The sequence below is a fragment of the Monodelphis domestica genome, chromosome 7 (genome assembly GCF_027887165.1).
Source record: "Monodelphis domestica isolate mMonDom1 chromosome 7, mMonDom1.pri, whole genome shotgun sequence".
Lineage (NCBI taxonomy): Eukaryota > Metazoa > Chordata > Mammalia > Didelphimorphia > Didelphidae > Monodelphis > Monodelphis domestica.
In genome coordinates, this window is record NC_077233.1 from 259484266 (window position 1) to 259511545 (window position 27280).

Below are 27280 nucleotides of genomic sequence, written 5' to 3' on the forward strand. Positions count from 1 at the left end.
CGTAGTACTTCTCTCCGTCCCAAACCCCCACCCCCCTCACCCCCGGCCAACTATGATATGAGCGCAAGCGCATTAGGCTAAGAGTAATTTCTCTCCAACTCCGCCTACCCCCGACTACTCCCTAATCTCCCATTGCATGAGCGCAAGCGCACTGGGCTCGCTGTATTTCTCACCCCCGCCACCCGCGACAAGAACATAAGAACACTGGATTTACGTACTTTCTCCCCAGCCCCATTACACCAGGGTAAATGCAGTAGGCTCGCGGTACTTCCTGTTACACAGTCTTGCGCGCAGGCGCACTGGGCCCCACTGCTTTTCTACCTCCCTCCCGCTTCCGCCACTTTGTAGCTTTCCGGGAAAAATTCGGAGAGGGGTCCGGAGTCCAAGCTACATCTTTTCCCAAAGCTGAGGGCTGTCGGGGCCGTAGTGGGCAGTCCCCAAACTGTGGAACTAGGTTCCTGCCTGAGGCGGCCATGGAGACGGAGGTGGGATCAGTGGACTCCGGGGAGCCCGCTGAGCTCCCCGCGTCTGTTCGGGCAAAGATAGAGCGAAATCGGCAGCGGGCGCTGATGCTACGCCAAGCCCGACTGGCGGCCCGACCTTACCCGCCGGCGGCGAGGGCACAGTCATCGGGGAGCGTTGGAGGTGCAGGTGTGCTGGCGCGCAGCTAGGGCTCCCCTACGCTCTACCTCTGTCCCCTTCCTCTTTCCCCTTTGTGATTTACACCCAGCGTGGGTGGTGAGACCTACCACAACCACCGAGTCGAAAAGAGGGTTCAAATCCTGACTCGGTATGGCTAGAAATAGAGTGGAGGGACAGGATTCAGTCAGAAAACCTGGGGTTGGACAACTTTTTAGCTGAATGACTTTGGGAAAGGCTTGAGTCGGTTTCCCATTTTTGTTAGATGAAAAGGTAGGATCAAGTTGGAAATTTCTTTGATCCCAAGTTACATAACTTGCTCTAATCTTTGCATTACTTGGAAAGACAATCAATATTAAATACCTACAAAGAGCCAGGCACTTGCCTAGCAAAGGGGGTAGAGGCCTCAGAGCGAGGAAGATTTGGATTCTGTTTTTGACACATCTTCTGTGACCCAGGGGAGGTCCCTTAACCTTTCATCTTCTAAGATCATGAAGTTGCAAAGGGTGTTTCCTCCTCACCAGGTGTTTCTCCTAAGGATGAAATCACAAGTCCAACCCGTTTTCTCCAACTTTAATATGGAAATAGTAAAAGTCATTATAAACACTGACAAACTCTCGGGGTTGATATTAGGAAAGTAATTCATAAATCTTAAAGTGTTACTGAAATGTAAGCTGATATAGTAGTGGTTATCATATCACTATATCATACCATTCTTTTAAAGACAAAATTCAAATCTTATTTAGAAAAGGTTATTCCCCCATAAACCTTTGTTAAAAAGGATATTTTTCCTGAAAAGCAGTCTCTCCGAAGACATCATTCTATTTTTTTAACTTTATAGATAGGTAATGTACTTTAAGAAAAATTAGTATAGTGTTTTGAAAATAGGTATCACATAACTTACTCTTAAGTCTCATCAGGATTATCCTCTCCATAAAATCTTTTTAGTCAGTTTTATACCACATCAGACACTAACTATATGTTGCCTCAGAAAGATTCAGCTTTTAAGTGGAAGTTTATTATAATTCATTTAAGTACTCCTATACCCCCATCATGGCATGGAGGGGAACCTTTGTTCTTGAAGACTTTGCTAGTCATTTTTCCTCCTCTTTGGAAACATTCTTGATTATCACACTGAATGGCAGTTATTTGTAGACAGGCCTAAAAAGCTGGGAGAGGTTATTATTGGATTGGACAAATATGCTCATGAATTTTGCTCAAAATAACTCATACTATTGAGTTGTAGAAGGGTGGTAGCCTTTACCAGTGGAGAGAGTACCCACAGTGATGGAACCACAGATCATTGGAGAGAAAAATCAGAGGATCATGGACTTTTGAACAGAAAGGGACCTTATAGGTCCTCTAGATCAACTTTTCTCAAAGTGTGGTCCTAGGTCTAAATTCAAACTGTCGTGTGACCTCTTGGCCCTAGTTTTCTCATCTCTCCAATGAAGAGATTGGACTAAAAATTTTCAAAGACCTTTCTAGCTTTCAAATTCTATGTATTTTCAGGTTCATTTTCTCATTTAAACTTCAAAACAATACTGTGAGGTTGGCAAGGCAAATATTTCCCACATTTAAAAGATAATAAATTTGGAGTTTGAAAGATTAAATTATTAATTTCCTTGAGGCCACACAGCTAGTGAATGATAGAACTAATCTTCTGATGTTGCTCAGTCATCTCGAATTCTTCATGACTCCATTTAGATAAAAAGTTAATTGATTTGCTCAGGATCACACAACTAGTAAGTGCCTAAGATCAGATTTGAACTCAGGTCTTCCTAATTCCTAATTCTATCCACTGTACCACTTAGTTGCCTTATATTAATTTTCTGATATTCTCAATTCAACTGGAATATATTCCTAGTAGGTGGGGAAAAGGTTTAGAACATCATGTATTATTTGTAGTATAATTACTACAAATGAATTTGGTGTAGATACAATGTAGGCACACAGATTTTGAAATGAAAAGAAACTTGAAAGACCCCTAGTTCAACTCTTACTTTATATATGAGGAAATTGAACCACAGAGAAGGGAATTAGTTTGTCCAGGGCCCCACAGGTTGTAAATGGTAAATTCAGAATTCAAATGATTCCAAATAATAGAGAATCAAATGAAACAAGGTAGGAAACAGATTCATAACTAGGATAATGGGCAACCCTCCCCATGCATGGTACCTAGTGCAAGGATAAGTTCAGTAAATCCTTAAAACAATTCTCTTTAGAGAAGCAGCTAGGTGGCTCAATGGATACAGCACCAGGCCTGGAGTCAAGAAGACTCATCTTTTCCAGTTCAAATTTGGCCTCAGATACTTATTAGCTGTGTGTCCTGGGCAAGTCACTTAACCCTGTTTGTCTTTTTAAAAATATATATCTTTGATTTCCTGTGGTACTTACATAGCAGATTCCTCTGGTATATCCAAAACATAATTTCATTTTTTGTGACACTTCTTTCCTGGCTCACTCCTTTTCAGTCTGACCATTGCTTTCATTCTCTTTTGCTGGCTCACTTATATCATGTTCTTTAACTGAGAGTATTCCCAAAGTTTGTCCTAGGCCTTTTTGTCATCTTCTATATTCTTTCAGTGTAACCTCATCAGCTTCCCAAGGTTCAAATATCATCTCTATGTAGCTTACTCCTGGACCTACTCTAATTCAATCCCCCTGTTATAGAATATATTTATTAACTTTATGCTGAATACATTTTTTATTGATACATGTCATTTCCCATTAGAACTCAAATTCTCCTCAAATAGGGATTGTTTTTATTCTTTGTATTCTCATCCCCAGCACAGCTCTTGGCACAGAGTTGCTGCTTAATAATACTTGTTAATTGATTAATATACAAATTTCAGGGTTACCTCTATCACCTAAAGAAAAAGTAGAACTGTGTATAAAACTGCTTTGCCCCCTAAACTTCATTTAAAAAAATAACTGAGAATGCTTGCATTCCTTTTCTAGCCAAGGATGTATTTACTACTTTCACATTATCTGGGTGTATGTAAAGAACAATCAGAGTACTTTGTGGCTACATACTAGTACTCAATAAATAAGGGACCACAACGTTCAGTGGTTCTAGATATATTTTTGCAGCACTAGATATCATTTATTACCTCCCCACCTCAGGATATTACCGAAAGGCAAGAAACTAATTTGTTCACAAAATTAATAATTCTGATTATTGAGGGGCTGCTGGGTTTCTCAGTGGTTAGAGAACCTGGCCTGGAATCGGGGGAACCTCGGTTCAGATATGGTCTCAGACACTTTTTAGCTCAGTGATTTACCAGGCACGTCATTTAACCCCAGGCACCTAGCCCTTACTGTTCTTCTGACTTAGAAATGATACTTACTGTGAATTCTAAGGTAGTAATTAAGGGTTTAAAAAATGCTGATTTATTGATCTCCCACAAGGATCTTAAAATGGTTCTTCTTCTTCTTCTTCTTCTTATTATTATTATTATAATAAAACCCTCACCTTCTGTCTTGGAATCAATTCTGTGTATTGTTTCCAAGGCAGAAGAGTGGTAAGGGCTAGGCAATGGGGGTTAAGTGACTTGCCCAGGGTCACACAGCTGGGAAGTGTCTGAGGTCAGATTTGAACCTCCCATCTCTAGGCCTGGCTCTCAATCCACTGAGCCACCCAGCTGCCCCCTTAAACCGATTCTAATAGAGTGTGGGACAGAGGGATATAACATCTAGTTGTTTCATCTCTGCTGTATTTCTGATCATTTAGAAAATCTCTCAAGTACTAAATATCTGGCAGAATCCTTTAGATCCAGCAGATTCGATATACTGAACTGAAATGTACATAATCTGAACATGATACCCACAGATAAAGGGGGATGACCTCAGAAAGTCATTGAGCGTTTGCTAGATGGAACCATCCTGTGTTCCAGGACCAGAGGAAGGAATAGCAGTTAAGATACTAGACTTTGCTCTTATCATAACCTTGCCAACTCTGTCATCTAGCTCACTGTGTTCTCACCTTCTAAATCTGTGTGATACTTACTTACAGTTTTGGGCCTGGAGTCAGGAAGAATTTTCTCCCTGAGTTTAATCCAGCCTGTGTGACCCTGGACAAGTCACTTAACCCTGTTTACCTCGGTTCCTCATCTGTCAAAGGAGCTGGAGAAGGAAATGGCAAACCACTCTGCTACCTGCCCAAAGAAACCCAAATGAAGAATTGGACATGACTGAAAACGATGGAACAAGCACAGTCCAGTCTGTTATCTTGCAGAGGAGGATCCTGAGGCTCAGTATCAGGGTCACAGAGCTAGTAGCAGAGCTGGTCTGCCATCCCTATTCTACTTTGTTATAGACTTATGCTACATTTGTATCTTTTGGGAGGTGGCGGTGGGACAGAATCCTTGGTTTACTTCTCCATTTCCTAACAATGTCATTTCTCTTCAACTAAGTTCTAAGACAGTGGCAGTGTCCACTATGCCTTTACATGCTGGGCACCCTCTGATTACGATGCCTAGCTAGTGCTGGGTGAAATATCGGTACCCAAATGGTGTTTGTTGAAGTGACTGAACGAAGAAGCAACACTAGAGCATTTTGTCTACTTGTTTCTTTTTTTCTCTCCCCCCGCCCAAATTTATAAGAAAACTTGGAGAAGATAAGAATTAAAGGTTCTTTCAAAATATAACCCTTAATTCTGATTTGATTAAATTAAAATTTTAGTGTTAGAAGAGATTATAGAGCTCATCTAGTCCTTTTTGTTATTGTTTAGTAGTGTTCTCATTGTGACCCCATTTGGAATTTTCTTTTTCTTTTAACCTTCTGTCTTAGAAGGGATACTAAGTATTGATTGCAAGGGAGAAGAGCGGTAAGGGCTAGGCATTTGGGATCAAGTGACTTCCCCAGGGTCACAAATCTAGGAAATGTCTGAGGCCGGGTTTAAACCCAGAACCTCCTGTGTCTAGGCTTGACTCTGTCCATTGAGCTACCCAGCTGCCCCTCATCTGGGGTTTTATTGACAGATACTGGAGTGGTTTGCCATTTCTCTCTTTAGCTCATTTTACAGATGAGGAAACTGAGGTAGGCAGGGTGAAGTTTCTTGCCCAGGGTCCCACAGCTAAAGAAGTGTTTGAGGCCAACTTTGAACTCAGGAAGGTATGACTCCAGACCAGGCACTCTAAGAAACTAAGGCCCAGAGACTTGTCCAAGGTTATGTAATTAGGCAGTGTTATAGCATAGAATCCTATTTATTGTAAGCTAATATGTAGATTTACTTAGCAGTGTGACTTTTAACCTTTTATTTACATTTCCAGGCATTACCAAAGTGCAATCAGCACCAAAAATAATTGACACAGGAGGAGGTTTCTTTTTAGAAGAAGAAGAGGAAGAAGAGCGCCAAATTGACAAAGTTGTACATAAACCAGGTAAAATTTGAGTTTATGATAAAATGGGTGTCTTAATTACTTGATGGTAACTCTTTTTAAAACTGTAATTGTTATAGGGGCCCAGAAATATGTAAAATAATATTATTAGCTAAAGTGGCTTTGTGGATGTGATTACAGATGCAGAGAGAGCCACTATGCTCACCAGTGGAAATGATCCCGAGTCCTCAAAGGCTTGGCATGTAAGCCTGCACTGGTTTGATGCTGGGAACACTTCTAATACTGTCCTGGTAGCCAACGGCTTTCCAAGGCCAAATTAAGCAAATACACCAATAAGCAAGTTATCACCTATTGGTTGACTACTTTGCGATGAATTCTTTGACCTTGATGAAAAGTATAAAATGGCCTTCAGTCCTCTTCAGGCTCTTGCTCCTAGCGTACTCAGTATAGCAGAGGCCATGGAGCCACGCTGTGCTTTAGAGTAAGCAATACATACTGACCCATATCCCTTTTCATAGAATTGTAGAGCTGAAAGAAATTGAAAGGTCATCTAATCTAGCTTCTTGTTTTACGAATGAAGAAACTGAGCCCCAAGAAGGCTAGATATCTGATAGACATTCTAGAGTCATAGACTTACTACAATTCCTCCCCCAAATATGATTCCCTTCAATGATAGCCTCCATAAAGTTGCCCATTCTCTAGCTGATACGTCTAATCATGGGAAAGTGGATGGCTTATGAGGCAGCCCATTCCATTTTTTGATACCTCTACTTATTGTAAAATCCGTCATATTGCCTCTTTCTTAGGCTGGTTTTTATTTTATTTTCACATTTTAGGACTACACAGAATACATATATAATTCCTTTTCCAGATGATGGGTGGGCCCCAGAGAGACCATCTATATTTACATTCTAGGTCCCTTATTGAAAGGAAAAGGGGAAGGTGATCAATTTTTCCTGCTCGTGTTATTTCTTATATTGATCTAGTGGTAAATCTCTCCCTAAATTAGTGATTTTTATAGTAAGTCAACAACTAGGAAAGGAAAAAGCTCATGTCCAGTACTAACACATCTAAGTGGGATTTTTAAAAGAATATTCTTTATAGAAAACCAAAGCCTTAAAAGACTAAAAATGAGGAATATTGTAAATCTTCATATCTGTGTCAGATCAGGTCTTGAGGGCAAGAGCACCAAAGATGGAAGCTTCTCTTAACGCAGGAAAGATCTCATTTCTAATGAGTGGTATTTCACTAATTCTCATGGTTGCTGAAGTAACAGATTGCCTTGTTTGCCTCTCTGCCTCAAGACCCTCAGGAAGCAAGGAAAACCCAATTCTATCTAATTGTATTATCCTCTGGACCATACCATTCCATCTTATCCACAAAGATATTAAGATCCTTACCAAAATCCAAATACACATTATTTCACTAATCATTTTACTAATGGACAAAGGGAACAGGGTTAGTTTGGCATGGCTTTTTATTAGTAAATCCATTCAGGTTCCTAGTGACTTCTCCTTGATTCTCCTCCTATTTATTCTCTGTACTTCTTTTCCTTCTTTCTTCTCCCCCTTCATTAAAGCATTCTTTGTACAAATCTAGTAACAAGCAGAAAAATAGAGTTTCTGCATGATTTTGATCTCCTTGGCCCAAACTCCATTCTTTGAAAGCTTTTTGGTTCCATGTGGCTTAAAGTTTGTTGAATTTTCCTGAATATTTTGAGATCTTTATTTTCAATTTGAGGATTTGTTATCTGTCAGTTTATAAACTAAAGGGAACTGCTCAAAAGTAGTTCTAGGCATCACTTTACATATAATTAGACATTCAGTAGGTTCAAAGCGTCCGCTGCCAATGTTGTACTACATTGTTTCCATCTTTTCTTTACATAGTCTGCATTGATCACTAAATTCTCATTTTTTAAGAATAACCATTCATTAGTTTTGGGTGGCAATAATCCCCTCTATTCCTATCAAAAAACGGCCACTGGATTTGACACTGCTTTGGCAACATATTGTTGACTGTGGCCATGTGGATATTCCCCGTTTTCATGTGGCTATCACCTCTGGAGTGCCTTTGCTTAGATTCATATCTAACTCATTTTCATAGGTTTTATCTGACAGACCCAATGGTAGATACCTGTTGCCAGTTGTTTTTCACTATTGCTCTATGAAGTGATATCTCCTTATTTCAGAAACATTCTTTAGGTTTTTAACCTATTTGTCATTTGTCTTAAAAATGGCAGCCACTTGTCCTTTCTGATAAGGAAGTATTAATCTTGCTCTGGCTGTCTTTAGGTGATGGGCCCTGTGTTTTGTTGATATTATACAAGTTTTGTGGGAGAGTACTCTCCAAACTATTATAATCTATTTTTCAGGTTCAAAAGTATACACTGAGACTGTCATTACATAACTGTTCATTGATTTAAATGTGTTTTTTCTCTTCAGCTTTGACTTCAGGATGTCTACAGATATTTTAATGTATTTAGCTACAGCCTCCTCCATGATCTCTATGCTCAGAGTGGTTTCCCTGGAGGTCTAAGTATTGCCTTCATCTGTGGGTTTAGTGTTTAACCTCAGAGTTCAAGCCCGAAGCCATCGGTCTTTATTTTTCCTTGGAGTACATTAAGAATTTTGCGATTTTTGAATCCCAAACTTATTTTATTGTCCTTGGGGAAAGATTCTGCAAGTTGAAAGAGCCTTTTAATCTGTTTTTCAGTGGAGCCATATAGCTTGATGTCATCCATACACACTGAAAGTTTAATAAAATGTTTTGGTGTAATTTTTTAACTATAGAAACCATACTTAAGTCTGCTTTAGTAAAGGTGAAAATGAATTTAAGGCTAAGTAGAACCATCAATAGCTTTAACTGTCTTCTTGAAAAATGCCATATTTTGTGTAAGTTCTTGACTTTGTGTTGAAGGTATGGTTTAAATAGAGAAAAGTTTTCTTTTTTCTTTTTTAAATCCTCACCTTCCATCTTAGAATGATCCTGTGTATTGTTTCCAAGGCCGAAGAGTGATAAGGGCTAGGAAATTGGGATTAAGTGACTTACCCAGGGTCACACAGCTAGGAAGTGTCCAAGAACAGTTATCAATGTGGACATCAAATACTCGTAAGTCTCTCAGTATAACTGAATCTATTGTCTGTATTTGCAGTGCACGAATAAGATACAAATGTGGAACTTAAGTTAGAGATTTTGCAGTAGTCAGTTTAGGCAGTATGGTATGTTACAGTGCTTTCAGGCAGCTTTTTCAGTTAACTACTACATCAATAAGAAGTAGCTTTTTATGTCTTTTTGGCACACCTCTTTTGCTCTTTAATACATTGTTTTTATTGTGTTTAGAATTTGTGTGTGTGTGCTACAAGTTGTGAATGCTTTGTATAAAGTACATAAATAAGCACATTGTTGACCTAGATTTGGAGGGGTCACTAGTGTTCTCATCCTTTGGTAATAGATATGTGATGGGATCAGACTTACATCGGAGAGGAAGCTGGTAAAGTGCCCTGGTAGTAATTCATGCAGCACTAAAGCATTTGAGCCCCATATTATGGATCTTGCCTTGGCCTGCCGCCTGCTACTTTCCAGTTTTGCAGAGGATAGAGTTTCAGTCATCTCCCTTGAAGTAAGTGTTCGGTTGAAAGGAGGGGGAATATATGAGAGATGTTCCATTCACAGAAATAGTTTGATCACACTGGCAGGGGTTCTAAACCAATGAGTGATATCACTAGAGCCCATTTAGCCAGTGGTCAAGCATGGTCACCTGGTGAGTGAATGGGTTTCCTGTTTTGGATTCCATTTACCCTTTTAATTCTTATTTCATCATTAAATGGACATCATTGATTCCTCAACTTTGTCCAAAGTGTCTCCGTTTTGAGCACTTCTTGACTGCATATGGTACAGCATTGGATTCCATGCATGTTAGAAAGTTTTGATATTTTCTACAATTTAGAAAGAGTGGAAAAACCCTTTTGGGGATTTTAACCTTTTTCAACAAACCTGAGCAAAATTCAAATGTCTCAAAATTCTTGCTTCTCAAACCATTTGCTGCTTTGGTCAGGAAATTGTTACCCTTTAGAAAAAAAAGCTGAAGTTGTCTTAGTAGATAGAATTTCGTCTTTTGCTTGTCACTTTCATTTCCCATTTCTTAAAGATCTTTATAATTCATAGACTGGACTGTTGGCAGATCCCTTCTGTTTGGTCCTCTGTCTTGAGGCTTCTTCTAGTTCATCCTTATGAAATATTATTTTAATCAATGCACAGTCCCTGTTGCAGAGTTTTCTAAGAAGATAGACTTAGGACTAAAGGAGCTTTAAAGACTTTAGCCCAACCCCCTTCATTCTGTAGGTGGGGAAACTGAGATTAGATAACTTGTTCTTCCTTACACATGTGGGAAGTATTCAAGGTGGATTCTCACTGATTCTGAGACCAGCAATTTGTCCAGCATGCCATCCTGCCAGTCTTTTTTCCATATATATATATATTTTTAATTTCTGCTAGGGCCCTAATCTTTTCCTGAGAAGATATAACTCATTTTCTCAAAGTTTTGAGATCATGGGTTCGGAGAGTGGGATTTGTGAAGTGGGAGAGAGAGGACAGTGCCAACAGTCTAGATCTGTTGTGGTGAACCTATGGCACATGTGCTGGAGGGGGCTACTCCTCTTCCCTCTCTACCATGCCTGAGGACATTTCTCACATGACCTATCCCTCTGCCCAGCAGCCCAGTGGGAACACTTCCTCCCTCTCCTGTCTGAGGTAAAGCCGAGGCTCACTTACAGTGTGAGGGTTTGTTTGGGCATTCAGTCTCTAAAAAGTTCGCCATCACTGCTCTATGTCTTTGACTGAGTTGAGGATAGAAGCACCACTGCCAGTTGTGTTCCTACTTCAGTTTAAGGAAATCCATTATCCCTGTGCAATGCTCTGAGAGAACAGGATATAAGATTGGTTATATGGGTTTTATGTTAGAATGAGAAGGGAGTGGGACATCCCAAGAGGTTGTTGGGAGGACAGGTTGTTGTAGTTGGGCATTTTAAGTCATATTTCCATTATGTTATCATGGTTTAGAGGTAACCCTAGTCTTTTAATGGCTAACTAGTAGGCTGCAAACTTTGGTATTCCTTAGGGCTGACAAAACTTTGATTAGTGGATTGAGGACCAGCCAAACTAAATGGGAATAGGCTGTCTATCTAAAAAAAAGTTTTTGCAACCCTTAAAGATTTGAGATCTGTTGATGCAAATAGTATTGTTGCAGATCAGAGTACATTTTTTTACCTGTACTAGATATCTTACAATTTAATTTAGATAAATATAATATGTATTCTAATAGAATACTATCAGGACCTGTAGGCTATGTGAAACATATGGTTAAAAGCTATTTAAATATTGCAAAATGTATAGATCATTCAAAGAAAAATGAGAGATTTTATTCCTTCTTTCTTTAGGGCCTGTTCTAGAATGTGATTATGCAGTTTGTGAAGAATGTGGGAAAGAATTTATGGATTCTTACCTCATCAACCACTTTGATTTGGCAACTTGTGATAACTGCAGGTATTACTGATGTTTCATTTCATGTGTTTAAAATTTTGTTAGGCAGATGAAGGTTTAATCTTATTTTTGAAAATACTGAAGGAAAGAAATTTTAAAACTATTTAATTAGAGGTTTTTCAATCTTGATGAGGAAATTTCACAGATAGTTAAAGAAATAACTGTTCTTTAGAAAATCTTTTTAGTTTCTCATAATATTGATTTTTAATTTTTATTGCTCTCCTTTAGGTTTTGCATCATCTTTGTTTTTTAATATATCCTAAATAATACCTGACAGATTCTTTTGTTTGTTTTTTTGTTTTGCTCCCAAGGCTACTTTAAGCCATTTTAGGGAAATTTGCCCCTCCATCCCCATTAAAAACTTTTTCATGTAGTATCAGAAGGTAATGCAGTGGGTACAGTGCTCTACTCCAATCCAAATCAGGCTGTGCTTAGTTTGAATCTTCCCTCAAACACTTAACTGGCTCTATGACCCTGGCCAAATTCCACAGGTAAAACAGAGATTAACTTCTTTTTGACTCACTTTCTCCATCTGTAAAACGGGGATGAAAGAACCTACCTTCTAGAGTTGTAGTGAAGCTCAATATACTATAACACATGTAAAGGATTTTATTTAGCAAACTGTCTAGCCCAGTATAAGTGCTAGATACTGTTATTATTTAAACCTGAAACTGAGGCTAGCTAGTGCTGTTCCAAAGCCTGCTTTCTACTTTTAGCACCCTGCAGCTACACAGAAAAGCCCTAGAAGGAACTGTGATATTTCAATAGAAACATTTGTTGGGCAGAACGATAGAGTAAATGGATGCTTTTGAATGTGCCCACCTGTTTTCTAAATTCTGTGGCATGGTGCTTTTTGACCTTTTGTATTCAATTAATTCCTTATGGTTAGCCATTTTTACTTTTTAAATGTTAGAGGTGTGTAGTTTTTTATCCTGAACAATGTTGACATAATGAGAATCTTTTGCCAGAAAGTCCTTGTTGCAACTCCTAGCTTTAAGTGAATGATACACTTCTTTTGTCAGTACTGTAGCATGATTATCTCAAGATACTAAATCACAAACTATTTTTTGCTTTAGAAATTTTAATGTTTTTAATTGGACTTATAATGTGAACACCCCTCAGAATCACCTCTATCTACCATGTTTGATATAACAAACTTCTGCAAATCTTTTTCAGAGATGCTGATGGTAAACACAAGCTTATAACCAAAACGGAAGCAAAACAACAGTACCTCTTGAAAGACTGTGATTTAGAAAAAAGAGAACCAGTGCTAAAATTTATTGTGAAGAAGAATCCTCATCATTCACAGTGGGGTGACATGAAACTTTACTTAAAATTACAGGTACGGAAAGATTACATTCTTATAATTCTATGTGGTTCAGTTTTGGATTGGACTGATCAAACTACCTGTAAAAGTTTGAAAAAATTGTCTTAATTTTTCTTGGAGGAAATATACCATCTAAAAGAGGATTATTAATATTATAAATATTGACACAAAATCTTGACTTCAAGGGGTGATGAAAAACTTTCTTTTTTTCTCCAGTATTTTCATTCTACAATATGTTTTGATATTGGAAAAATGTAAAGCAAATAAAATAAACTTTTAACATCTGCTATTTTATTCTAACTTACTGTATTAGTGGAATTCAGGGCTGTAATCAAGGGTTTTCAGGAATCTTTTATCCCAAAGGAGTGGCAGTTTTCTAATACTATTTTAACATTTAGGAAAAATGGTAAGAATCTGCCCTGAGAACACCAAGGCTTAGGTTTTAGAAAAAAGGATTGGAAGCCTAGAGCATGAAGAAAGGAATGACCATATCAGCAGGTGCCAAGACTGCCTATTGGTGGGTGGTTTCTGTGACATAGAAAGAAAATGTGTGGGATGGCCTGGTTCTAGGTGACATTTGGCTCCATACTACCTAATACCATCTGTTGGGCATTGAAATGGGCTGGCTTACACAATGAGGGCCTTACTGCCATTCAGAGACCTTATCTTGATTGGAAGATTTTTCTGTTCCAAGGATGTCTTTTTCCTGAATTTCCTGAATATTTGTGCAGGATTAAGACTAGGTTGGCCCTTCAGTCCACTAGTTTGTGATGCAATCCTGTTACTAGTAATCCACAGAGAGGCAGCTGGCTAATGAATAGAATAGAATTCTGGGCCTGCAGTCAAAAAGCGCCAAGTTAAAATCCAGCTTCAGATACTTACTATGTGACCTTAGGCAAGTCACTTGTTTGCCTCAATTTTCTTAACTCTAAAAATGAGGATAAAATAAAATAAAAAAATCCTCCCTCCCAGAGTTGTGAGGATTGAATGAAATTATATTTATGGAAAAGGGCTGAGCACAGTGCTGGCACTTAGTGAGTACTCTATCAATTCTTATACCCTGTGCCCTGTCCTCCATCCATCTGAGTTGTGGTAAGGACAGGTTATAATTTGTATGGCTGGAAGATCAGCATCCAACCATTTACATATTGTCTAGCCATCATGGCTCTCGCTTCAGTAGTCTCTACGGTGCTAGACTATGTGAATAGTTTCCCTATGGGCAGGACTGCATTTTAGTGGAGTACTCCCCACTTAATTTCAGGCTCAAAACCAAGGGATTTCCATGGTGCCAGAGAACACTTAGCTCTCTCTTAGAATACTCTTGGGCTTCACCCAGTGATGCTGAAATAGGATATCTGGTTTGGACCTAGTAGTTGAATCTAGTCCTGGCAGAAATCCAGATGGAGTGGATACTTGACCTTACTTTATGTCTCCTTTCATTTAAGCCTACTTACGCTTTGGCCATCTAAATGCTCCGTGTTCTCTAAAATGTATTTGCTCTCCATGTCTGAACATCACACCTAGCCCCAAACCATGCATATTCTAACTATAGTTATTCTCAGTTAAGAAAGTTGTCTGATTGGGGCAGTGGATAGAGAACGAGGCCTGAAGATGAGTGGTCCTGGGTTCAAATTTGGCCTCAAGACACTTCTTAGATATGTGAGACTAGGCAAATAACTTAACCCCCATTGCCTAACCCTTATCATTCTTCTGCCTTAGAACCAAGACTCAGTATTGATTCTAAGACCAGGAGGTAAGGGTTTTAGAAAGAAAGTCTGATTGACTCATAGTGACCTATAGATGACTGATGTGCATTTTTAAGAGAGTTGCTATTCCAGAAAATCTTCCAATTAGTAGAATTTTAGGCATATGTACAAAGAAAAACTAGTAGTCTGAAAAACACTGTGTTGCTCACAGAAAATAATATTAGGCAGGTATACCCCATCATGGATCAATTCTTTTTTAACTAGTTCTTTACTAAGAATCCAGAGTCTTTGAAAGGCCCCAAGATTTTTTTTTTTCATAATAGCAAGGGTAGGCACAGAGTGGGCTGTGACTTGTGCTGCTATAAATCAGATTTTCCTGTCTTCCTAGGAACATGTGTATTTAGAGCTGTAAGGAATATCATAGGCTATCTATTTTATTAATGTCCTGATAATTAAAGTCTTTTAATTCTAGTCACTTGTCAAAATATTGCCCCTGTCTCCTCCCTTTAAACAAAAACCATTACAGAAGATTGACATTATCATACTTTTTGGCATTATATAACATCATGCTCCCATAGTTCCTCACCTTCTCTCTCCCTTTTAATTTCCCCAGAAGTGGGGAATATGTTTTGTCATCTACCTTCTAGGACTAAGATTTAATTTCCTCATTTTACAGATGAGCAAATCACAGCCCAGGAACGCTAAGTAATTGCCCAGTTACTCAGCTGCAGAAAGTAGCATAACCAGAATTTGAACCTGTGTTCCAAATCCAGGCTACTTTCTCTTGTACCATATTATTTTAAAACCATTTTTAAAGCTCATATTGGTTATGTTATTGAAAGGCTTTGAATGATTTTAATTCAATTTCAATAAAAGTCCCAACTTATGCAAGAGAACCAGAACATTACACCCATCTCATTGCTTTGGTAAAGTATACTTGACTTTGTAATACCTGAGCAAAAAGTCCCTTGCTTCTATGTCATGCAGGTTGTGAAGAGGTCTCTGGAAGTTTGGGGTAGTGAAGAAGCCTTGGAAGAAGCCAAGGAAGTTCGGCAGGAAAACCGGGAGAAAATGAAACAAAAAAAATTTGATAAAAAAGTAAAAGGTAAGCAGTTGGAGTTCACCCCGTAAAAGATTTAGTAAGCTTTTCAGAAGGGCTTTGCCAAGCTTTTGACTGCTGTTTAAGAGAGGTAAAGCAAGCTGTTCCAACATTTTAATGATCTTTGAATAAGAGAGCATATTTCATACATGACTCTAGACTTGGATCCAGGAGATCTGGCTTTGAATCTTGGATACTAGCAGTGGCATTGTAGAGAAGTTATGTAATTCCTCAGAGCCTCAGTTACTTCATTTGTAAAATAGGAAAATGTCTCCCATTATGAGGGAAGCACTTTGTTTATCTTAAAGTCAGATATCACTATATTAAAAAGTTTCCCCAGAGTATTTATTTGGGAGTTTGGAAAACTGTTATTTGAATTAAATTGTCCTTTACTTTTTCCAGTTCACTCCTTTCCTTTTACTCTTCCCTACCCTGAAAGATAAGAGTAGAAGTCAAAGAAAGGAAGCCTGAGGAGGATACTTGGAAGGGGGGCTGGGAGCTGAAAACTGTTCAACTCCTTGATGAAAGGTGTTTGTAGACTATTAGCCTTGTAGGTATTTGGTTTTTTCTTCCTTTTTTTTTTAAAATCCTTATGTTCTGTCTTAGAATCAGTACTGTGCAGTAAGGCCTAGGTCAGTGATGGCAAACCTTCAGAGATGGAGTGCCAGGCCCCGCCCCACTACCCCACACAGGAGAGGGATGTACTCCCATTGGGCTGCTAGGCAGAAAAGCAGGTCATGTAAGGAATGTATTCAGTATAGGTGAAGAGGGGGAGGGGCGTGGTCTGAGTGCTCTGCTCCCCTCCAGCTCTGCCACTTGTTGAGTGCCCACCTTACCCTCTGTGAGCTCCCATTAGGCTGTTGGGCAGAGGGTGGGGGGATGTGAAAAAATGTCAGGTATGGTGGAGACGGGAGAGGAGCAGCTCCGCCTGAGTCCCTCTGTCTTTCTAGTAATGAATACTGGGGAGGAGGGCTGTCAGGGGGTGAGGGTGGCACGTGCCCACAGAGAGCATTCTGCATGCCATCTTTGGCACCCATGCCATAAGTGTCACCATCACTGGCCTAGTCAGTGGGGTTTAAGTGACTTGCCCAGGATCACACAGCTAGAAAGTGTCTGGGGTCAGATTTGAACATAGAATCTCCCCATCTTGGGTCTGGCTCTCAATTCAGAGCCACCCAGCTGCCCCCTTTGGTTTTGTTTCCCTTGCTCTGCGTCCATCTCTTAAGTCATTCTCTGTAAAGGGCTCTATTGCAGACCTGAGGTATAGGCTATGAGAAATCAAGTTACTTTGCTATAGATCTGTTAATTTTAGAGCTAAATGAACAAGAGGAGGCAGAGCCAGAGGCACAGCCTGGTTTCTTCTAAGATAGTCTGCTATAATTTTAATAAGTTGCTATCATGTTGGATGCCACAGTTCAATATACATTCAGTTTAGTTAGGGTTCCCTTAGAGGCCTTTGTGCTTTTCAATAAAAAGTACACATCCAAGAATAGTTTTAAGATGAGCATAAACAGTGTCTTGTGTAATAGTTTAGTGAGTATTTATTAAACTTTAAAGGATACTCTGAATCGGTTAGTTTTTAAGAGCCAGATTTGAAGAAATATCAACACTAGGTAATAACACTTACAGAGTACTATAAGCCTCTTTACAGAATATTTACCTCCCAACAACCCTATAAAGTAGGTTGTGCATATAAGAAAACTAGTCAGTGTGGTTATGTGATTGGTCTGAGAAAACATAGCTAGTAAATAGCAGAAACAGCATTCAAACCAAGTCTTGGTTTAAGTGTTAATAATCATTGCCTTGCCTGCCATAAATTTTCTGAGTCCAAGCAGTCAGACTTCCTTTGTGCTTTTATGGGGATCACTCTTTTTCAGTGATCATTTAAAAACCCTTGGGGATTCTGCTGTTTTCTCCAATTTGGGGTTTTTTTTTGTTTATTTTTTAGTGTATCGAAATCTCTAGGTTTGTACAAGTGTGCTTTGGTTTCTCTCTGTGAAACCAAACTCTAGGTTTAAAGACTTCCTTCATAGCTAAGGCATGATTTTTATTGATAGCTGTGAAGGCTTGGGGAAAAACTTAAAAATCCCTGATTGGAAACTCTAAAATTTTGAATTATGTATTTTAAAAATGATTACAGTATTTAATAAGGTAAAGCATTAACATGTTATTTTGAGACTTTGTTATTGATCTTTTTGTAAGCAGTTGTCAAGGTAAGGTACAAAAGGTTTGGAAAACTTTTTGCCTTGCTGTATCTTTTGTATAATGCCCCACTTGACAATGTTATTGAAAAGCAACTTAGGCCAACTGCTTTTTATCCTATGGTAGTAACATGTGGCTGATTCTCTCTGACCTCTCATAGTACTTAATATTGGTGCACAATCAGTTAGCAAGGCAAATAAAAACTTTCTCTTCCTCTGGGATTTTGGATTATGGAAAGATAGACAAAAATCACTAAGAAATCAGGTGTGGAGGAGTTGGAATCTTCAGCATTGGACAGAATACATATATTAATATGGATCTTGGTTCCATTGAAGGCATGCCTTTTTTCAGAGATTGGATTTTAAAACATTTATGAATAGAACAGTACTTTAAAATACAGAGTTCTGTTGAAGAAACTCCCCTAGATGGAACTGCCTTGTACTGGACAGAGAGCCAAGCTTTGGAGCTGGCAAGACCTGGTTTCAAGTCTCATTTCTGGTACCTATTATCTGTGTAACTGTGGGCAACATTCTTAAGATTTTAAGTTGCAGAGAAGATGCCAACCTGAATTAGTATAGAGGATGTTTTCCTGTCTTAGTTATCTGTATTAGTGAAATTATAGGTTCAGGCCTTATCCCTAAAAATTATCGCAAGAGACAAATCCAAGCTCAAAGATAAAGCTTAAAACACATTGCTTGAGATTACTTGGCAACAAGGAATATTGTACAGGCGTTTTTAAACTGAGGGAGTAGTGTGTGAATTTTAAAAAACATTTCAATTAAATTGGTTTCCTTTGTAATCCTATAGCATTTTGTTTTATATATTTAAAAAACATTACTCCATAGACTTTACCCAATTGTCTAAAGAATCCCTCACACAAAAAGGCTGAATCCCTTGTATAGGGGAAAAACCATTAGAGATCCAATTTAAGTCTCCTTTTTATTAGTGATTCATTTAACCTGTTGTCATTTTCACTTTTATTTACTGTAAAATGGGAATACCTGGCTTTTCCAAGTCCACAGTTGCTCCTGGATCCAGTAGAGAACACTTTCTTTTCTTGGTAGATCTAGCAGGTACTCATTAACAAAGTATAAAATGTGTTAAGATTTGATGATTTCTAAGGTTCCAATCAGTGTGACTACATCAATGGACACCCATCCCAACTGAGACCATTTCTATCTTGTCCCCACCTAATGTTTTACATTTCAACACTTCTGCCTTATAACTTGCTTAAAATTAGTATAGCTTTACACAACTTAAACTATTTTAAATAGTAAGATTATTCATATCTTGAGTATTTTAAGTTGATATTTGTAGTTGTTCTTATCATGTTTTGGTATCTTAGAATTACGCAGAGCTGTAAGAAGCAGTGTATGGAAAAAAGAAACAGCAATTCACCAGCATGACTATGGACCAGAAGAAAGCATTGAAGATGACATGTACCGGAAGACTTGTACGATTTGTGGCCACCAACTGACATATGAAAAAATGTAATGTGTTTTTAGAATTAACCTGAAATATTTTATATTTAAATAAAATTTTAATGACAAGTCTTATGTAATTAGCAAGCACTGTTTTTGACATATGGGCATTTATTTACTAAATACTTATTGTTAAAGGGGCAAAATAATGGAATTTCAACATTGAATGGGGTAATAAATACATAAAATCTTAATGTTGGTGGTTCTTGCTATATCTGAAATATTTGGTTGTCTTATGGAAGATCCAGCTATATTATTAACTGGCATTGCCTATATTTTTAGTTATTATAAAATTTGTCTAATTAAAACATATCCAAAGTTTTTTTTTACCATCTTGGTTTATTCCAGTGGTTTACCTAGCAATTTAACTGCCACAGAATGTGTTAAGACAGTCTTCTTAGTTAACAGGAAAACAAACTTAAGAAAATGGTAATTTGGATCATGTTTATGTAGTCATTACTTTATCATGTATATTATTTAAAGCATAACAAATAAAAGAAATGTAAGAAGTCATTCTATATATGTGGTAAGCTTCCTTAAAATGAAAACTTAATTTTATCACATTTAAGCACTGTTGTACAATGCTATGAATTTTAAGCATGATAATTGACAGACTTGGTTTCAAGAGAAACATGTCTGGGTGAAAAAAGTTACTAGGGATTTAAAGAAAAATGTTCAGGGGGCAGCTGGGTAGCTCAGTGGATTGAGAGCCAGGCCTAGAGACTGGAGGTCCTAGGTTCAAATCTGGCCTCAGACACTTCCCGGCTGTGTGACCCTGGGCAAGTCACTTGACCCCCATTGCCTAGCCTTTACCACTCTTCTGCCTTGGAACCAATACATAGAATTGATTCCAAGACAGAAGGTAAGGGTTTAAAAAAAAAAAGTTCAAAATTAGAATTTTTTCCAGCAGATCCATGTTCCATATGTGACCATAAATTTATCTGAAAATGAATGTGTTAAATTTTTCGAGCCTTATATTTCGGTCAATTATATACAACAGACTGGTGTTAAAAAACATATTTCAATTTTATTTTTTTTCAACCATATCTTGTCAAATTATCCAGGAACATGAAAATCTATGCTGCTTGGTAAATAAAAGAAATCCAACTTTTCTACTTCATGAGCTCTTTCTAGTGTTTGACATGCCTCAAGTGAAAGTACTTTTCTTGTGCCTTACTAGAGAAAATATATCAAATTGATCACAAAAAAAGTTGCATTTCTGTCACATTTACATGACATCCTATGGTCAGCTTCACATTATTGTATTTAGGAAATCATTTGGGTTTTAGGCTTAAGCAGAGATGCTTACCAATTTCTACTCTTCCCCCCCTTTTCTCCCCCCCCCAAATAAATGACAGAAGGGAAGTAAACAAAATGCTACCAGGAAGCCAACATTCATTCAAACAATCCAAAATAAATGACATATTTAAAAATATTTGTTTTGTTAAAGTCTCAACTGGAAGGAGGAAAAAATCCGCAGGCCTGCAGGGCACAGAACTGTTGGAATACAGCTAAAATGTGATGGTCCAATTCAGCAGTAAAGAGAAGGTTTTCCAAGGTCACCATGTACTGTTGGATTATCTGATGATGCTACAAAGGCAAAAAGAGAAGAAATTAAGTGAAGGGTGGAAACTACTACAGAAACAACTCAGCAAGACCATATACCCCTGCTATTGAGGGGCAAGAGCCCTCAGAACAAAACCAGCCAGAGGAAGATCTGTTGAGTGGATGTGGGGGTATATATGCTTTCTAATATACATGACTAAGGGCAAGAAGGAAAATATTTTTTTAAAAAAAGACTATAGGAATGAAGAGAAGAAAAATGGCTAATATTGACTTCAAAAATAATTCACTGCGACAACGAAGTTGTCTAAAGTTGGCTTTCCAAGTGCTAAGGTATGTGGTCATTTCTTAAAAGTGGCTCAGTAGAAAAGGGGAGGTGTTATGACTTTTTTATTGCCTGTGAAACACACACCACTACCTCTATGGCTAAGGTTAAAAATCTGAGCTCTGAGATTTCAAAATTACTAAATTCCAAAAGGTTTTTTACTTAAGAGAAAAATCTAGCCCTACCATCTCTTTCCCCTACATCAAACAATTGTAGTTCTGTTCTGTGCCTAACACTGCTGCTATGGGACATATGAGAGACCTATAAGGAATAATCCCTGAATTAGGTTTATATATATATATATATATATATATATATATATATATATATATATATATATATATAAATAAACAAACATTGTGAAGAACCAAAGGAGTGGAAGACAGTAAATGCTATGGGATTTCATGGGGTGATGTTAATCATTACTGAGTCAAAAGCTTCAGAGAACAGGTAAGACTTGAGCTTGGCCTTGAAGGATGCAAGATTATGCCAGTAACAAAGCCCATACTTTGGTGTTGGGTATATCTATTTCTTTCACAGGTCCCTAAAGCATCAGAGTAGTTACTAAGACATCAAGTTAATACCCAACTGCTTAGTAAAGCTGTTCAGAGGGCATCAGACTTTGTGTGCACACTTCTGACTTCCTAAAGAACTTTGGGAACCACTAATTAAATGTGAAAGATTTATGAGACAAGAAACTAAAACTAAACAAGTTTCCCCTCTATTTATGGACCTACCCTACTGGATATTAACCATCTAAGAATGGTGTTTAATGATTAATGGTGAGCAAACCCTCCTCTCTTTGAAAGGAAATGTTGTTTCCATAATTTGATGGTTTTTGGAGGGAGTCTATAACTCTCATTGCCTTGCCCTTACCACTCTTCTGCCTTAGAACAAATACACAGTATTGATTCCAAGATGAAAGGTAAGGGTTTAAAAATAAAGAGAGAAAATCCAACTTTCATAACCATCTAAATGCTAATGCCTCTATTGTTTATCTCCAATTTATCATGTCCATATTGTCTCTAATAACTATTTATATATGCTTTCTTTACCATTTAAAATGTGAGCTTCTTGAGAGCAAAGACTGGTTTTTTCCCTTTCTTTGTATCCTCAAAGCTTAGCACTGTGCTTGGCATGCAATAGGCACTTAAATGCTTGTTGACCGATTCTATTTTGTAATCAATATAAGGATCTTTTAAAAATGTTTGCTTAGAATCTTAAGAACTAGAATTTTCCTGTTAACTTGTGACCTTAGAAAAGTCAAGAGTCTCTCACATTGATGATGTCTCTCAAGTTCCTTCCAGCTCTTAACCTATGAGTCCATATTGGATTGAGAAATATATAAATGGAAAAGAAGTAGAGACTGGACCTGTGATTTCTATAGTATATGTAACCTCTAGATAAGGAAACTTGCTACCAATATAGGTTATCTTGGCAATCTATAGTTTTAGAGAGTTTTCCAGAGAACTGAGAGATTAAGTAACTTGCCCAGAAAAACAAGGGAAATGTGTGTTGAAGACAGGCTGGGTCCCTGGTTCTGAGTATCCAAGACACTTAAATACCTTAAATTGCTGTCTACTGAAAAACACCAATAAGGTCTTTATGGTGAGATATTAGAGAGGAAAGTGAAAAGAGTGGTATTCTATTTTCTCTGACATCTTTAATGTAGATCCAAGAGGTCCATGAATTATATAAATAGAACCACCAATCTTAAAAAATTATTTTTAGACAGATGGTACCTGTCCATTTTTCAAAATTATTTTTAGACAGATGGTACCTGTCCATTTTTCAATTCACTGACGAGCATTTTTATGCACCTAATATAATGGGGATACAAAGAAAAAATGAAAACAATGCATTGCTCTCAAGGAGTTTATATTCCATCAGGGGAAATAACATAAGTATGTACAAAATATACACTAAATATACAAGGTAGTTAATAAAATAAAGGAAAGGAGGGATAATCATTTAACATTTCTTGGGCTCGGTTTCTTCAGAGATCATTAATTTACTAGAGCTTAGATATGAAGTTCTCTATGCTTTTGGCATTATCATTCTAATAATAACATCTTACTTTTTATAGTTTATGGTTAACTCTGGCTTTCTGGTTTGGGAGATGGAGACCAGAGAACAGCAGTGATATCCATACAAGTTTATGTTATATTCTTCCAGTGGGGTAGGGGCAGAAGGAAGAAGAGGCACATAACACCTTTTGGCTAACCAGAGAAGAGGGAAGTTTTGAGGGAGACTACAGTTCAGAATAACAAGACTACCAACCTGCAAGAAGATCTGCTGTAGCCTCTCTATACAGTTTTTGTACCAAGGTGTTAATATATTGGTCCCATCAGTCTCACATCGTACCAAGTGTTCTGTTAGTATCATGATAAAACGCTGGGAAGATAGAAACAAAATTAACAATATTGGCAATCCATGTCCTATCAAAGAGATGGAAAGTTCCCACATCTGAGAAATATCTACCTAAGAGATTAAATGATCTGGTCTCCAGCAAATAAGCAAGGTAACCATTAAGAGTGTTGGTTTCTTTCACATTAAGATGCATTTCCTTTCAAATAAAAATGGAAAAAATTATGAATCTAAAAATGGCTTTCTTACGATTCTAAAAGTCTCAATAAATTACCTGAAATATGACAAGGAAAAGGTTCTTTTGTTCACTCTGAGCAGATTCAACTTTCTCCTGCAGACGTTCTATTTGTTCCTCTAATGCCCCATCATCCCTGTCACTGCTTCTGTCATCACGCTATAAATCACAAAGGAATAAATGAAAGAAGCATAAATTAGAAACAGAATATATTAAAATCAAGTTAGGTCAGAATTTACTGCTTTGGGGCAAAGGTCACTGAAACAATCACAGGGAAAACATAAAATTTGATCTTCAAATTCTAAAAATCATAACATTGATGACTAAATTGGTGACCATGAGAATGGCTAACAGTTTTTAAATTATGTTCCAAAAAACACACCCACAAACCTACATGGCACTGAATGGCTTTAGGTTTTGGTTTCTAAAATACCAGGTGAAGCAAGATGCAAGCATTTACATGGGTGTCAACTACTAACTTACCTTTAAGGTATTATTCTTGAATGGATACTAGTTAAAAGCCCAAGAAATATCCAGTATGACTTTAGATATTAAAATATAATGTGAACAATTCTTTAGCTCTCCACAGATTCATATTTGCTAAGGTCAGAGAACCCTGTCATGTTTCTATTATGACAGTAAATAATAGATATGGTTTAGATATGGCTTGTGTAAGGGAAAAAAATCAGAGAGAATAAGTGATTGTGTTCATTTAAAAAAATGATTCTCAAGTTCTGAAATCAGTGCAGCTAATTAAACTTCTTTAGCAACTACATTTTAATTCAGTGGAAAAAAAATAACCAGTCCTTCCCTCAGTTTCTCTCTGGATTCATTAATTGTTCCTTCTTATCCCCATTTCCTTCAATACTGCTATGGTTAGTGGGCTCTCTTCTCTGGTTCTGCTTTGCAATATTTCATAAAGGCCTTTCTAGAGTTATTTATATTCCTCATGTTTGTCCATCTTAATTGTATTATATTATTCAATTATGTTACATATACCTCAATTTAACCATTCTTCTATTTTTAGAAGCAATCTTCTAGCTTTTTCTAATTACAAATGTTTCTAGAAAGATCTCTAAACAGATAAGGTTTTCAGGGCACATTTTCCACAATAAAAAAAAAAGGGGGGGGGTATGATTATATTTACCAGGTTCTTCAAAATGGCTCTATAAAAATATCCTTTGAAGTTTCCATTCCATCAGCAATAGATAAATATACAACCCTAACAGTATGAGTAGGCTTTCCTGTATTTTAGTTATTATGAACTTTATGTTGTCTTTATGGAGGGCTTCTACTGGGATCTAAGTAGGCTTGTAACCTTTTCTTTTCCAATGTTAATTCCTCCAACATCTTTTTTTTTCTGCTTTAACTTAATTGCTAGAATTTCCAATACTGAATAAAATAAAAGCAGTGAAAGTGAGCATCTTTGCTTTTAATGGGAAAGCTTTTGTAACCTATCTTCATGACTATTGGTGCTTGGTTTAAAAAGAAAAGTTTGTAATATGGCCCCTACAAATAAAAAGTCCTATCATAAAAAACAGAACATATGATATTTTTCACAACTATGACAAAGGGGCAAGAAGGGAATTCATAACCAAGTAAGACATAGCAAAAGATGAAAGAAACAGTATAAAAAGCAGCAAGACTATGAACCAAGTTTTCAAAAGAAATGCATACTATAAGCAACCACATGGAAAAAAAAGCTCCAAACAACAAGTAAATGAAAATGTAAAATCTTTTGAAATTATGCCTTACACCTTGTAAATTTACAACGATAACAAAGGACAGAAGAAGTCAGTTTTGGAGAGAATAACGGAAGCTAAGCATACAAATTAGTCTACACTATAAAAACAATTTGGAATTACTCAAGAAAAACTATTAAACTGTTCATCCCTTTGATCTAGTCTCCTGATAGATATATACACCCCCAAAAGGCCAAAGACAAAAAGGCAGGTCCCAAATGTACCCCAACATTAACAGCAAAAATCTTTTATAGAAGCAAAAAAACAAACTGGGAAAAAATGTGTTCTCTCTGACTAGAGAACGGCTGAGTAAAATATGAACACAAAAATATTACTGCATTGTTAAAAAAAATTCTGATAAATGTGGGCAAATATATTTGATGCAAAGCAAAAAAAAAAAAGAACAATTTGTAAATTGACCACAATAAGATAAATGAAAATGACACTAAATTTACATCAAAATTCTGATTGGTTATTCTATTTTAGCTCCAGAGGATTGAAAAAACATTTTTCTTCTCAAAAGAGCCCCAGCACGACCATTTTCTATCTGTGTGAATTTAGCTGGTAAGGTCCCTTCCAGATTTTGGCTAAGATACTAAGTCACAAGAAACCATGTTAACCTTTATTTCTTTGGATTACCTTCTTCCAGTTACTATCATAAAGTGAGAGTCATTTGTCTGAAATGCTCAAAAGATGAAGTAAAAGGTATATAAATAAGCTACAAGTAAAAACAAATTTGTATTCCTGTTTTGAGTCAAATCAGACAAGATGATCTCTGACTTTTCAACCAACTGAGATTCTAGGATTCTGGGATCAATTACTGGGTATCTGTAGGGTAGGTCTAGAGCAGCATAAGATGAGTATTCTAAATAAGTATAAAAATCACTAATATGTGAAATTACTAATAATAAGAATGATGTTCAACTGGGATAGTAAAGTGCTGGACTATAAAACAGAAGAACATGACAGAAGTGTTGCAGCACTTTATTAAAAAAGCAGAAGCATACTAAGATGCACATCAAGAAATGTCTAGGCAATGTAAGTTTATTGCTTTGGTCAAGATCATCACTATGCCCTATTCTTGCTCCTATAGCTGAGTATCTAAAGATTCATGAGAGGTGGATTATCTCCGACTTAATTATAGAAAACAGCAAACATTTGTTTTCTAAATCTAACATGTTGTATCAATGTAGTAAAAAAAAAATCACTTTGCCACCACTACGTAGTCTTTTTATAAAGTAAAATTATAGGCAGGCATGGAGTACAACCACTTTTAGCCACTTTGTGCTCCCTGGGGTAGGGCTACTCAAAACAAAGCATAAGAGGAGAGAGGGTTATTTGATTATAATTCAGCTATGAGACTACTTGAGACTTGGCTATTTTCCGAACACAAAAAATAACATACTCGTTTGTGCTGTCTTGCCAGTTTTTCTTTAGTTTCTTCCAGTTCTTTTTGAATCTTCACAACATGTTTGTTCATCTTTCGAATTGTGGAGTGTAAAATTTCCCAGATAAACAACCTAAAAACATAGTAGTAGTTAGTATAAGCTACACGTTTAAACCAGAGTGGGTACATATTCAAGAATAAATTAAAGGTCATATTTGCATACAGGTTAAACACAATACAATCAAAAAGACCTAGTGGCAAAAATACATTTTCCCTATGTTATGAGAATATATGTGTATGTATATGTATGTACATATTTGGATCTCT

The 27280-nt window shown here is 37.2% G+C and overlaps 2 protein-coding genes across 2 annotated transcripts in view; one reads left to right on the forward strand and one right to left on the reverse strand.

The window, feature by feature from the left end:
- The first annotated feature begins 269 nt into the window (after window positions 1-269).
- On the forward strand, window positions 270-19852 carry XPA (XPA, DNA damage recognition and repair factor). Its single transcript, XM_007498039.3, has 6 exons — window positions 270-651; window positions 5913-6023; window positions 11417-11522; window positions 12696-12861; window positions 15540-15657; window positions 19199-19852. The coding sequence occupies exons 1-6, from the start codon at window positions 474-476 to the stop codon at window positions 19345-19347; spliced, it is 828 nt and encodes a 275-aa protein (XP_007498101.2). The 5' UTR covers window positions 270-473; the 3' UTR covers window positions 19348-19852.
- Window positions 19853-20341: 489 nt separating this feature from the next.
- NCBP1 (nuclear cap binding protein subunit 1) overlaps window positions 20342-27280 on the reverse strand; it is a 51413-nt gene continuing 44474 nt past the window's right edge. The window contains exons 20-23 of the mRNA XM_007498029.3: window positions 26972-27086; window positions 23864-23983; window positions 23503-23616; window positions 20342-20924 (exon numbers count right to left, since the gene is read on the reverse strand). Of these exons, the coding sequence (XP_007498091.1) occupies window positions 20787-20924; window positions 23503-23616; window positions 23864-23983; window positions 26972-27086 (487 nt within the window). The 3' untranslated portion in view covers window positions 20342-20786. The remainder of the gene's footprint in view (window positions 20925-23502; window positions 23617-23863; window positions 23984-26971; window positions 27087-27280) is intronic.

Excerpts from the sequence above, each read along its gene's own strand:
- XPA (XM_007498039.3), top strand. The coding sequence starts at position 474 with ATGGAGACGGAGGTGGGATCAGTGGACTCCGGGGAGCCCGCTGAGCTC. Across the intron at positions 652-5,912 it reads GGGGAGCGTTGGAGGTGCAG|GCATTACCAAAGTGCAATCA; the intron begins GTGTGCTGGCGC and ends TTACATTTCCAG. Across the intron at positions 15,658-19,198 it reads ATTTGATAAAAAAGTAAAAG|AATTACGCAGAGCTGTAAGA; the intron begins GTAAGCAGTTGG and ends TTGGTATCTTAG.